Here is a 13,219-nt window from a genome sequence, read left to right as displayed (position 1 = left end):
TATGCACGCCCTCAGAGTAGTTTTCTGCTGCAACTTGATACGCACAGGTGCTCTCGGCTGCCTGCCAAATATCCGGCTAGCTGACTTTTTTCTCCTGTGATCTGATTTATTACTACTTTTAGGTTTTCATGGCAATTGGTGGCTGTGAGGGAACCCAAGAGCCTCTGATCACCTGATTGGAAAATGGATCGAAAGTAGATTGCCATTTTGTGTGTAGGTATTTGGTTTTCTTAATCTATCAGCCAAGGTATGTTCTTAATCTTTGAGTAACTGAGATGACTTCCTGGGAACTTCTTTCTAGGCCAGAAGGACGGGTATGTGAATCCTTAGATCAGTGATTCTCCAACTTGAGTGTGCAACAGATTCACCAGCAGGGCCTATTAAAACCCCAAATGCGGGCCCACTCCCAGAGTTTCTGATTCAGCAGGTCTGGGGGAAGCCCAAGAACTTTCACTCCTAACAAGTTCCTGGGCGATACTGATGCTGTGGGTCCTGGGACCACACTCTGAGACCCACTGCCTTCAATAAAAGTCGGGCGTTTGAATGGTCCCGTAAATAGTTCGCCATCAAGCCTTCATTGTACCAATTTGTGCTTCCCATAAATAGAACCTAGACTAAATTGACAGCCTGTTCTGTCGAGGCTCCACAAGTTCCTAAATCACCAATTCGAAAACAAATGAACTCTACCTCTTGGAATAGTAATAACATACTCATTTTGAAAATGTTGTTAAAGTGTAAAAGAAAAGTTCTAGGCTCTGAAGCTAACTTTAGTTGCGGTAATAATCATCACTCTGTTACATTTGAAAACATGCTTGTCCTCAAATAATCATTATTTTCACCCAAAGAAAACAGAAATGACAACACAGGAAGCATGGGGCGGCCTTAGGCCACTTCTTTCTGGAAAACACATTTAGTTTACGGCTGCCCAACTCACACAGAGGCGGCGATTAGGAAAGCACTAAAGTCCTTCCAACCAGGAATGCTCACTGAAGAGGGATGTCCTGACACCGTGGATGGCCTAGGGATATCTGAACGGCAAAGAACCGACTGCTTGTATGACAACTTGCCAGGCGTGTTCAACGTTTCCCATTACTGCCCACGAACCCTGAGATTGAACACAAAATATCACCAAAAGAGCGGAGCACAAATAACCTCTTCGCGCTGTGCTGTCTGATGCCAAAACGCTACTCAGAAGTTCACCCTTCATGATGCCCAAGCTCGCCACCATGTGCTGTCTCTTGAACAAGCTACATGCTCTCACCACGTATAGACAAACAGTGCTGGTCTCCAAGGCCTACGAGCCTCATTCCAGAAGCTCAAACAAGATCCTTTAATCCATTGGACACATTTTCTTTCTCTTCTGATAGAGTTTCTTTATGTAAGTCATCTTATCTACAGAAAATGTCCAATTGCTACTCTAATGGACTCTTGCCTCTGTAGCTGAGGGTCATAGTTCGTTTCCAAACTTCTTGGACTCCTTATTATCCCTGCCCGCCCCCCCCCCCCATTTATCCCTCTGCTATCTGACCACCTGACAGTAGAGGGTAACCCACCGGGGAGACAGGGCATGGTCATTTGCCCCACTCCTAATTCCAAGGCTCATTCTCAAGGGTAACACCTGGATGGAAAACACACACTTCGGCTACTTCGTATGGATTCTTCTTCCCTAACGCGTGGATGCAGATGTGTGCAAAGTGAACTAAGAAATAGGAATTAAGTGGAGCTCAAGGGCTACAGTGGAAGATGTAACCGTTAACAAAAGTTGGAGAAGGGGCCCTAGGAGAGGACAGATTGCAGCTTTTTCACTGAATAAAGTGACATGGAATGGCATCTGTGCTCTCCAAAGCCGGGTGTCAGATCTCCCAGCTAAAACAAACAAACAACATCGACACTGCACAGAAGTTTCACTGTGTGTTTGCTGTCACACCTTCTGGCCTGGCTGGTCCAAACCCCTCATTTTTCAAACTGGGAAATGGAGCCTCAGGGAGAAGAAAGAGACTCGCCATAATTATGGTTAAATGCTCCTTAGGTGCAGCCCTGAGGCCATGACTTGGACTTTCTGATCATCGAACTACAGCTTGTGGGCCCTCCCCCTTTTCTTGGGGGGTGGGATGGGTGTTAATGTCAACACCCATGGAGCAGCTGCTATTGCTCTTGCCTATCCCTGCCCCTCAGGGAACGTCCAGCATGCCCTTGCGTCCATCCCCTCAGGCTTCCAGAATAAGCAAGTCCTTTGAGATCCAGCCACTGGACAGTGACTCGCTATGAATGATGCCGCGTGGGGCTGTCTATATCCAGCCCAAGTCTGTGTGGTTTTTTTATACTCTCCTTCCTTGTCATCAAATAAAATTACAAATATAACACAAGGGGGTTTATATACATGTTCCTTCAGTTTAAGCAAGCCTCATTGTGGTTTCAGGTGCCCCAGTGAGAAAAATAAAATGAAATTGCACTTGTGGCCTCTCAGAATAACGACTGAGTTAAAATGAGGTGGTCCAGCCCTCAGGAGAATAGGCCACACATGCCAATACAACTGGACCACCAGCATGTGTGGCCACGGGTGCTTAGGCCCAGCAGAGCCATGGGAATGATTCCTTCACAAGATGCCCCAGAGGTAGATAAATGCACTGAGCCCTGTGGATGGGTGCAGCACATGAAAGCACAGGGTAGGGTGTGTGGAGATGCCTTGGACAAGGAGCAGCAGGCCTGAAAGGCAGGCCAGACCTCTGGCTCTAACCATAGCACCCTCCCCGGGAGGAAAAGCTTTGGTCATGCAAGTCCCGGGATGCAGCGAATGTCTACAGCAGTGAGAATGTGGGAGCAGGAGGTAAGAGGCGGTGCTGGTCCCAGGGTGAAACACTTCTGAACAGACCTCTAGAGTGGAGCTGCCAATGGGGCAAGTCCAAGAGGGTTATCATTTTGGACTGGGGGACCCCAAGCCATGCATGACCCCTGGGTGGCCCTGCCATCCTCTCTTCCAACAGATCGAAGAATCAGGTAGCCACCGCTCCCTTTCCAAGAGAGCCGTGCTGGACTGAGATGACGGCAAAAGGCACAGGCAGCTCCGATGGTTCGGCTCTCCCCTGATTTCTCCCTCAGCCAGAGGGAGAGGAGAGGGGGCAGGGGTACAGGTGACACACAAGGCTGCAAAGCCCTGCAGTTGCTGCCACAGCTGCTGAGAGTCGGGCCCACGAACTGTCAACTAAGGGTGGAGTCAAGGTCCTCTCTTTGGCATGAGTGGCCTTGGCACTGCACTTTCCTTCAGGGGGAATGGCCTGGGAAGGCTGGCTGGCTTCTCACTGAGGTAATGAAGAACATCCGCTCAGCTACGTGGATCACCCTCAGGGTAAGCAGGGAGACTCCCTGAAGGAGGCGTTCTCAGGACAAGGGCTGAGGAGCTCTGTTGATCTGGGACGCTGCGCAGGTTTTAAATGACACCTTCCCGCACACGCCGCACACTCTCCCACTCATGCACCCAGACCCACACTCCCATGCACTGACATTCTCCCCCCCCCCCGCCCCCCCCTCCAAGTCCCCAACCCCACCCCACAGATCTCGCCCCTGTAAACATGACAGCAGAGATGCCCACAATCCCGGGACAGTCTGACAGTGATCTGAGGTCAACTGCTTGTCCTTAAGTGCCCCGGTAGGTGATGTTGGTGAAGGTGGATGTGGCCTCTTTATACAGTGGGTTGTTGGCCTGAGGAGAGAACAGAAAAGGGTCATACTGTGAATCTTCAATTCTACCCCATCCTCGAGGCTTGCGTTTGACCTGAGACATTTGCCCAAGACACCCTTCTCTGGGAAACACCATCGATGAACTGCTTAGTGCTCCCTGTATTCTCACGTTCACTCGTAAGACAGGAATGGATGGGAATAGAGAGAGGAGGTGGAGCACCATCCTGCCACCACTTCTAAGGGGCAGAATTCATCCCGTCCCTTTTAGGTGATCCCAAAACACTTCAGGACATCTTGTAACCGACAGTTTCCTCCCTCTCTCCCCCACTCTCTCTGTTGCTCTTCTCCCCTTTTTCCTTTAGTGTGACCCTGGTGGGGGTGTGGGCGGGGAGGAGAAGTGCAGAAGGCGGTGTGTGGGATACAGAGGACAGCGTTTGCTCAGACACTTCTGAACATGCTCTCGTCTCATCCCTTCCAGCACTACCCACAAACCATCCTGTTATCACGAAAGAGTAAGGTCCTCACTAGATTTCCCAAATCACTTTCTAATAAAAAGTGACAAATCCCAAAAAGTGATCCCAAAAGTGATTAAAAAAAAAGGTCTGGTAGTCCTCAGGGGTAGCTGCAAGAAACACAACACGTTCTCACATGCGTCCGAGGTTCAGGATTTCTACACGGTCTGAAGAGAAACATCTTGGTTCCTCAGGACCCTGGGGTACGAAGGCCCTAGGTCGCCATCAAATGGAAACAAACCCACAGCCTAAAGTTGGACAGTCAGGAAGTCAAATAGCCATTTGGAAGGTCCAAGGGGGAAAAAATAGTTGAAATGTAGAAAATAAGCCAAAGGAAAATAGAGTAAAATTAAGAACATACAAAGTTCTCAAAAAATGGTTGCTTGGATTCAATCAAGATAATCTGTAGGGAGCACAAAAGTGGAGTCTGGTTTGGAAGTTATCACCATTCAAGAAAAAAAAGGAAGGAATAGGATGGAATGACACCCTGCTATTATTTCTAAGAGGATGACCCAAAAGGGGGAAACGTAATTCCCTTCCACTTCTCTGTGCTCACTTACCTACAGGTGGGCATCATAATGTTGCCTATCACACAGGGTAGTTGCAGGGATGAAATAAGTTAATTCATAAAAAGCATTTAGAACAGTTCCTGGTGCGTGGTAACTCCTCAGTAAATGTTAGCTATTGTTATATTTTCTCTATTTGTGTTTAACACGATAAAACCCCATTGGTATATAATGTATGCTAATTATATATTCTATGTTATCCGTGTTGGAGTCTCAAGTTTGTCCTGTCTCCCTCATTGGAAGTTGTTTCCTTTTCATCTCTTTGCCGTGTTCAGAGCGTTGGGCCCTATCTGTGCTCGGTCAGTCCTCACTGACGCGGCCCATGGTCAGGCGGTTTCCAGGAGGCCTAAGGACCGCAGGACAGCCAGACCGTCTCCCCACACCCAGGTCAGAGGCCAGCTGGAAAACTACGGGCGGAACCGGCCACTGTGAGCATCCGCTGCATCCGCTTCAGGCTCCAAACCAATGACTTAAGAAAACAACCAGGGCTACACAGCCCAGTCTCTTACCGTGTCCCATTTTGCCCTGGCTCGCTCTTCCTCAAATTTCGCAAACTCCTTCCGATCATGGATGGTGATGAGGAGCTTCCAGATGAGCAGGGCAGCAAGGCCGATGAGCAGAATGGCCCCCATCACTGAAAGCAGGACCACCAGGATGTCAGGGCCCTTGGGACACTCTGTCAGGAGACAGCAAAGAGCATGGTGGCTGTGACTGAGGCAGGAATCACTTCAATTGGCTAAAAATAAGAGCTTCCTGACAAAGCAATAACATACTCGAAAATTCTCTGAAGGAAACAGGACTTATCAAAAGTAAAAAAAATCAATTAATTTTTTAAAGGAGAGGGGTCAACTTTTAGGACCACAATAATCTGTCCCCAGTAGTTTAAATCAGGTCGTGAGCCTGTCCCCCAAGGGCAGAATCTAGTCTACTTGATGTGGGTTCACACAGTGTTTATTAAAAATTCGATTGTATTGGCAACATTGAATAATCGAGAGTCTCCCCTTGACACTCCAGGCTCTTTTTATTCATTTATTTTTATTTCTTAAATAGTTTATTTACTGATTTTTAGAGAGAGGGAAAAGGAGGGAGAAAGAAGGGGAGAGAAACACTGATATGACATATGCACCTCACACGGGACACCAAACCTGCAACCCAGGCACGTGTCCCTGACTGGGAATCGAACCGGTNAAGGGCAGAATCTAGTCTACTTGATGTGGGTTCACACAGTGTTTATTAAAAATTCGATTGTATTGGCAACATTGAATAATCGAGAGTCTCCCCTTGACACTCCAGGCTCTTTTTATTCATTTATTTTTATTTCTTAAATAGTTTATTTACTGATTTTTAGAGAGAGGGAAAAGGAGGGAGAAAGAAGCGGAGAGAAACACTGATATGACATAAGCGCCCCACACAGGACACCAAACCTGCAACCCAGGCACATGTCCCTGACTGGGAATCGAACCGGTGACCTTCCATTTGCAGAACAATGCCCAACCAACGGAGCCACTCGGTCAGGGCTCTTCTTTAAAAAAATCAATCAATCAAAAGATCTGGAAACATGGAACCTATATTCCTGCAGGGCAGCAACAGGCGAGGGCTGAGCAGCAGCTGCCCGGTTCAGGTGGGACGCGTTGGCCGGAGTGCTCCCCACCCCCTCGTTTCTCCTCCACACGGCAGCGATGGGTGGCTCGTCATGGAGTCTGTGCCACTGCGGGCTCTGGAGCCTGGCTGCCCGGTTTGAATCCCGGCTCACCACTTACTTAGCTATGTGACCTTTGGTAAATTATTTAACCTTTCTGGGTGTCTGTTTCCTGGTTCTACCATCTTTAAAGTGGAGAAACTAGCAACCCTGACTTGAAACCTCACTCTGAGGAATAATTACGGAATCTGAAGAACGCAGAACAGTCCCTGGCATAGAGTCAGGGCTCAATAAACACCAGCTACCATGATTACCTGTGTTCTTGTTCCATCTGACTGTTTTCACCAATTTATTTACCTCGCTCCTGTGGGTATTTGAGTTTGTCCCCTGGTTCAGATGTTTACCACCCTGGAGACTGGGGACCCTAAGGACCTTTTGAGCATACTTAGACACCAGGCAGCCTGCCAACCAAGACAATATTTTGGGTTCCTTCCCAAAACATTTAGTCATCTAAAATCCTAACCCTATAGAGAGCTGACTTCCTCTTCAACCTCAGTCAACAACCAACACAGACAGAGGCGCGTCACGCCTCTGAGGGCCAGGATAAGTACGGTCAGCAGAGCTCTGCTTCCCATAAACCGCAGGTGTCTGATGGGTGACTTCACTCCACTAACTTCTCAGGTGTTGTGTAATTAAGTGTGTACAGATATGCCTATTGATGGGTCTGGAGAGGAGGCCACACCCACCTTCCACACTGTCTCCCACCTTCTTCTCTAAACATACAGCCCGTGCTCACCACACACTTGCTTACCAGCCCATGCTTACCCCAAAACAACCACCACCACAAACCCAGGCTGGCATTTTCCCAAGCCACCAAATTACAAGCTGTCTATAATTACAGGAGCTCCTGGAGAGAAGCAGTGAGGTTCCAGCGTCTGAGTTCCCGGGAGTGAAGGGCCCCGGTTCTTCTGGGAAAAGCAATTATGAATTCTCTGGAAGACTGAGGTGGGGCGGGCCCTCAAATCCCAAAGTGAAATCTCTTCATTTCTGCATGTCAGTGTGGGCAGGACAGAGAGTGCCAGGAGGTCTTCGTGGGGTTGGGGGACAGCTGTTAACCATCTGTCCTGAAAGGGATGGATGGCAGGCTTCCTGCAGACAAGACTGGGAGGTCTCTGGAGAGCCCTCCCAGCCACAGAGATGAGGACCCACGGAAAGGAAAGGAAAGCGGCGTCAGGAAAGACTGGGCAGGGTTAGCAGATTTGACAAACAAAAGTACAGGAAGTCCAATTAAATGTGTTCATAACAATGAGTAACTTTTTGGCATAAGCGTGTACCAGATATCGCATGGACATACTGTGTCGTATCAGGTACTCGTATCCAGCTCAGGGCTAACACACACCACATAGCCTATGCCAAACCCTTTGGCCGTGCTCTCTTTACAACCCTGCCATGGCTTGGCCCTTCCAAGAGAGCCTCTGCCAGTGCACGAGTTAGGGAAGAGAATGAAAAGAATCTCCCCCTCTACTCTGGGACCTCAGATGCTACATTCTGCTCTGAGCCAGAGCCCCTGAGAATGGATCGGGGTGGGGGTGAGAGGAGAGGCAGAACTTGGATTCCAGGGCAACAAGACTGGAAATGTGGGTCTGGGTCCCGTCCCCTAAGGTGGAGGAAGGGGCCTACTGTCAGCAAGCCAGAAAAGTTACCCCCCACCCCGGGTTATTCGCACCACCCCAGGTCACCATCATTTTTGTTCTGGCCTCAGAATACCCAGACCAAGATTTTGGTGAGCGACACAGCAGGAGCACCAGCAAGGTTATTGTAGCACAGAGATGAAACAATCTGCCAGATTAGATACCCAGGGCTAGGCAGCTAAATTAATGAAAACAGCTGAGTATAAAAGCAAGAACATACCACCCTTCTGAAGTGAGAAGAGGCAAAGGTGTCAACAAAAAAAATCGGAAAAATCTGTGAAACATGTTAACCCAGGTAGATGGGACAGCGTGAGAAAGTCACGTGCAAATGACCCACATCTGGCCCCCACAGATCCTAGGGCAGAGTTGGGCAGTTGCAGCATGGGACCAGCTGGCTCACACAGCCAGAAATATTTAATACCTGGCCCTTTACAGAAAAGTTTGCTGGCCTCTGGTCTAAAGAATGAGATGAAGGACTCTCTACAGCTGTAAAGAATGTCAGGTGAGCAGCTGGCTCAGCTTCTGCCTCTGGAGATTGTTCCTTCACTCCCTGAGTTCTTGTCCACCCCCCGCCCCCCTGTGGCCCTTACCTCTGCAGTGTCATTGTTGATTCACACGCCTGTCGCCCCCTGGTCTGTGCGGGCCACCTCCGCCTTATTCATGGTTATATTCCCAGCACCTGGCCCAGGCCCAGTGCCTGATTTAGAATAAGTACTCAAAACTCTTTTCTAGTGATTCCTGTCTTAATCTGCTGTTCAAGGGAATGGAAGGAGGCAAGGGAGTAAGAAAAAGCAAGCAGACCCACTGTGTTGGATGGTGGAGAACCTGTGGTTGGTGTACGATGATGTGCGCTCCCCCCACGTTCAGAGGGCCTGGGGGGCAAGCACTGGATTCTCAGTGCCTAGGGCAGGCCTGGCTTGGTGACTCAAACCCTTCACCACATTTCATGGTGAGCCTGGCAGGGTCAACACCTCCAACCACGAGGCCTTCCTCTGCACTGGCAAGCAGGTCACTCTTGGCAACCATTGAACTTACAGGAGAGCAGATGCCGTGTGCTGAAAAGTCCTAGAATTTTAATTCTTCTTAACATTATCACCTGAAAAACTGCCATGATCTATTTTGTCCCTTCATGGGATCCATATTTACCCTCTTCCTCTCCTTACCCATCTTATTTTTCTATCTCCTCAATTAGCAAATCACTTTCTTGCTAATATTTGTATTTATATAGCCCCCACACCCAGATGGCAGGCCCTAACTTATCACTTGTAAGGTCAGGCTTAACCTGGCTGTTCCATTTAAGAGGCGTGATAGGTGAAACAACTGCCTAACGTGGTTCTCCCTCTCCCTGGGGGCAGGGCCAGGGGCCCTCGGGGTCCACTCACCTGGCTCTTCCACCACATATAGGATGGACTTTCCGCTGGAGTCTTCAAAGTACTGGAATCTGATGACACAGTCATCCTCATTCTTGTAGGTACAATTCACTGCATCCTTGCCAGTGTCCTCTGGCAGAGAGGGACAGATGGGAGAAGGAAAAAAGGGGTCAATTCCTGGGGGGAAAAATGGGTCATTCCCAAACTCCACTTATTGAATTTCTGCGAAAGTATGCAACTTTACGCTTAGGGACCCTTACACCTGACAATAGGCAAGATGTCTAGATGAGATGGCTGTCGTGGCTGGCGACTGCCTCCAAATGACCCTGACCGGTGTACTTTGTCCCTCACAGGCCCATTTTGGTCCTTATTCCTTCCTCCGGAAGGGACATGATGTAACAGTGTTACAACCCGATCAAAGTCAAACTCTCCCACCCACCAGCTGTGTGATCTTGGGACATCACTTGACACCGTGAGTCCCTCTTTTTTCGTCTATGGAAGGGAAACGATGCCCTCACCTCACAGGGCTGGTTGAGAATTAAGTGACATACAGTAAGCATTGGGTGCTTTCTTCCCCCTCTTTCCTTTCTCTGCTTGCTCAGTGATTTTCAGTAGTTTCTGCGCTCAGCCCTTCGCGTCCCTCCATTTCCGCCTCTGTCCTAGAGTCGCTTCTCAGAGCCATTCTCTCTCCCGCCGTGTTCTGTAGGCTTCATCCCTCCTCACCCTGAAGCCTGTGGCTCTGACGGTGAAACCATACCCTACACCGATGAAACTGGCAGGTAAAGCTGACACACGCTGAGACCGAGCAAATGTGCCGAGGTCACACAGCACGTGACAGAGCAGGATCAGCAGGGGTCTCAAGCACAACCTATAAACTTTCACTCATTAGGCCTTTCACTTAGTAAACCAGGGCTATTCCAGGGCCAAGGAAAGAGTAAGAATTTCAGGATTTAATTCTAATCTTACCTCATCACTAATTTGCTTGGGCAAGTTACTTAACTTCCCTGAGATTCAATTTCCTTGTCCTCAAAACAAAGATGATGGTGGTACTATACAGTTCTACTTCAGTCGGTTATAAGATAATGTGCATGAAAAGATACTTTCATAGCTTCTACAAGTGATAAAATTCCATACAAAAAGCATTTATTTTTATGATTATTATGGCAGGGTCGGGTGTAGAAATACTTACCCACTAACCTGGAATACCCGTCTGGTGCAGATAAGAAAAACATCTCACCTCTGAGCAGCCTGAACTGACCAGACCAAGCACAGCCTCCTCCAGAGGAAAAAACTGTTTCTTCAGGCTCAAGCCCCACATCTCTACCCTCCCCCCAGCCCCACTCTGGATATTGGCCAAAGGGTCCAGGGAGCTGACTCTTTTCCATAACGTGCCCACCAGAAGCCAACGCACTGGTGGGGTCTTTCTGTAGCTCTCACTGAAAACGTGTTTTCTTCCTTCGTGGGAGAGGGCGATCTCCCGGCACCGCCCGGTGCCTGCCTGGCCCACATAACCACAGCAGGTGTGCTGACAGCAGCAGAGATCATTCCCTCCAGGTCAAGTTGAAGGGCAAACCAGAATAATTGCAGGCGAGCGTTTTGCTCTCCACTATATTTCTCTCTGTCTTATTCCACGAGAGGCTACCAAGAGCCAAAAAGGCTTCAGGATAATGACTTTGGCTACAGTTCCATCAGGGTGAAGGCTCCGCTCCAAACCAGCAAAGCCGAATGCCTGGGTGCTCTTGGTAAATGTGTACTAGCCTACTAAGCTAAGACTGTCATGGATAAGTACTTTCTCACTCTGTGCCTCAGTTTCTTCACCTATATAATGGGGTACATTCTCTTCCCTTCCTTGAGGAGCATTTAGTCAGGATTTATACTCACTTTGGAAGTCATTGGCAGGATCGCGCTTCAGGAAGCAGAAAGGGGACAGGGTCCGCTGAACAAATCAGTTAGAAGGGCAGGGAGACCCTCAGGAAAGTCAGCTTTTACTAAGGGCCTACTGAGCATCAGAACTGCACCACATGCCTCTGAGGTCACAGTTTTACAGACGACAGTTAGATAGTTTCTTGCATTAAACCAGAAAAACTTACAACCCAGGTGTGTGCAACACGAAGACATGCGGAACTTACTAAGCTCCTTCACAGACTCAATCTCATCTCGACAGTATCGGTTGCAGGTGTTTTCCTCGAATAGGATTCCGCGCTCAAACTTCTTACACTCCACACACTCCCTAAGAACGGAGGACACAGGGGTTAAGGCAAGGGAGGAGCAACCCCGAGAGCGCTTCAGTCTGACTCCGACCCCCAAACACCCAGGAAGCGCCTCCATCTCAGGAAACAAACGCATAAACAGAAGCAACTGTCAGACCTCCCTGGGGCCCAGAGATTCAGGTCTGAAGTTCAGGGCCCGGCAGACAGATGCCTCTGGGTACCATCATGAAATTTCTCCAGACCTGTGACAGGAGTGTGAACCCTCTGCCACTTCCAGGAGCCTTAAAGTCGGAACCAGTTACATAATTAGGGACCCAGTGTAAAATGAAAATGTCAGGTCCCTTGTTCAAAAGTTGCTAATAATTTCAAGACAGTGACAACAGAGTATTAAACCAACTTGGGGGGAGGGTGTCTTCTAAGCAGAAGGCCCTGAACAGATGCTATTACTCTCACTCTCTTGAAGTGGAAGGAGAGCTCTGGCCAGTGTGGCTCAGTTGGCTGGGTGTCCTCCCGTAAACTGAAAGGTTGCAGGTTCAATTCCTGGCAAGGGCACATGCCTAGGTTGCAAACTCAGTCCCCAGTCGGAATGTATGCAAAAGGCTCAAAAGAAGCCGATATTTCTCTCCCTCTCTTTCGCTCTCCCTTCCCCTCTCTCTAAAATCAATAAGCACGTCCTCAGGGACTTGGTCTGCTAGAAGCTTCCTCTGATCCCCAAATGAGCATCGTTTGTACTGGTGAACGTCTGTTTCACGCGGTGCCTTTCATAACTCCAGCCCCACCTCTCCCACAGAGTCAGAACATCAACACTGGAACGTTCCCCAGAAGGTATCTGGTTTAGCCTCCCTCCCAACTCAGGGATCCAGGAAGCCACCCTAGAAGAGGGGCTTCTCCAACTGGAGTCTGGCTGGTACTGGCTTGAGTCCTTCACGGTTGACGCCACCTCCAGCTTTGCCCAGTTTTCAGGGAAAGAGGAAAGCTGGCCCGGTGGCTACAGCAGACTCCTCCCCCTAAAGCTTTGGTGAGAGAGGAAACTTGGAGTGTTGTGGATTCTAGTCTAGAGGACCCTCTCCATTACACCCCCCAATCTGACACCCAACTCTCTAGAACTCACTTCTCTGCCCACTCACTTCTTAAAGGTGCAGGCATCAGGGCAGGTGGGACACTTCTCACAGGTGTTCCCGTAGGAGCCTGGCTGGATGCAGACGCAGCTGCCGCATTCACACTTGCCCCGGCCGCTGCACAGCAGCCCGTTACTGGACATGCAGGTGTCCGTGCGCGTGGTGCAGTTACAGTAGTAGCCGGTCCAGTCGGAGTCACACAGGCAGTCACCACAGCTGCACTGGCCATGGCCTGAAAACACACAGCCCACGGGGGCGGAGCGGCTGGTGAGGGTCCCGAACTCCATGATGGCGGCTCAAGCTGCTTTCCAGCGGCCTCTCATGATGCGCCACACGTTGGCACACACAAGCCACCACACTGCACTGCTCACCGTCCTCACGCCAGGCTTAGATCCTCATGCTTCTGTTCTTGCTGTCCCCCTGCCCAGAGGCCTT

General features: G+C 49.4%; 1 protein-coding gene across 1 annotated transcript in view; it reads right to left on the bottom strand.

Moving 5' to 3' along the window:
* Positions 1-3,539: 3,539 nt before the first annotated feature.
* Positions 3,540-13,219, bottom strand: part of ITGB3 (integrin subunit beta 3) — a 44,959-nt gene continuing 35,279 nt past the window's right edge. Inside the window, exons 11-15 of the mRNA XM_037070002.1 lie at positions 12,794-13,016; positions 11,586-11,686; positions 9,469-9,588; positions 5,266-5,432; positions 3,540-3,700 (exon numbers count right to left, since the gene is read on the bottom strand). Coding sequence (XP_036925897.1) covers positions 3,635-3,700; positions 5,266-5,432; positions 9,469-9,588; positions 11,586-11,686; positions 12,794-13,016 — 677 coding nt within the window. The 3' untranslated portion in view covers positions 3,540-3,634. The remainder of the gene's footprint in view (positions 3,701-5,265; positions 5,433-9,468; positions 9,589-11,585; positions 11,687-12,793; positions 13,017-13,219) is intronic.

Source organism: Sturnira hondurensis, unplaced genomic scaffold, assembly GCF_014824575.4.
Source record: "Sturnira hondurensis isolate 20B ecotype Veracruz unplaced genomic scaffold, ASM1482457v3 Scaffold0018728, whole genome shotgun sequence".
NCBI lineage: Eukaryota > Metazoa > Chordata > Mammalia > Chiroptera > Phyllostomidae > Sturnira > Sturnira hondurensis.
Note: the sequence above shows the minus strand (reverse complement) of the source record. Positions and strands in the feature narration are given on the sequence as shown.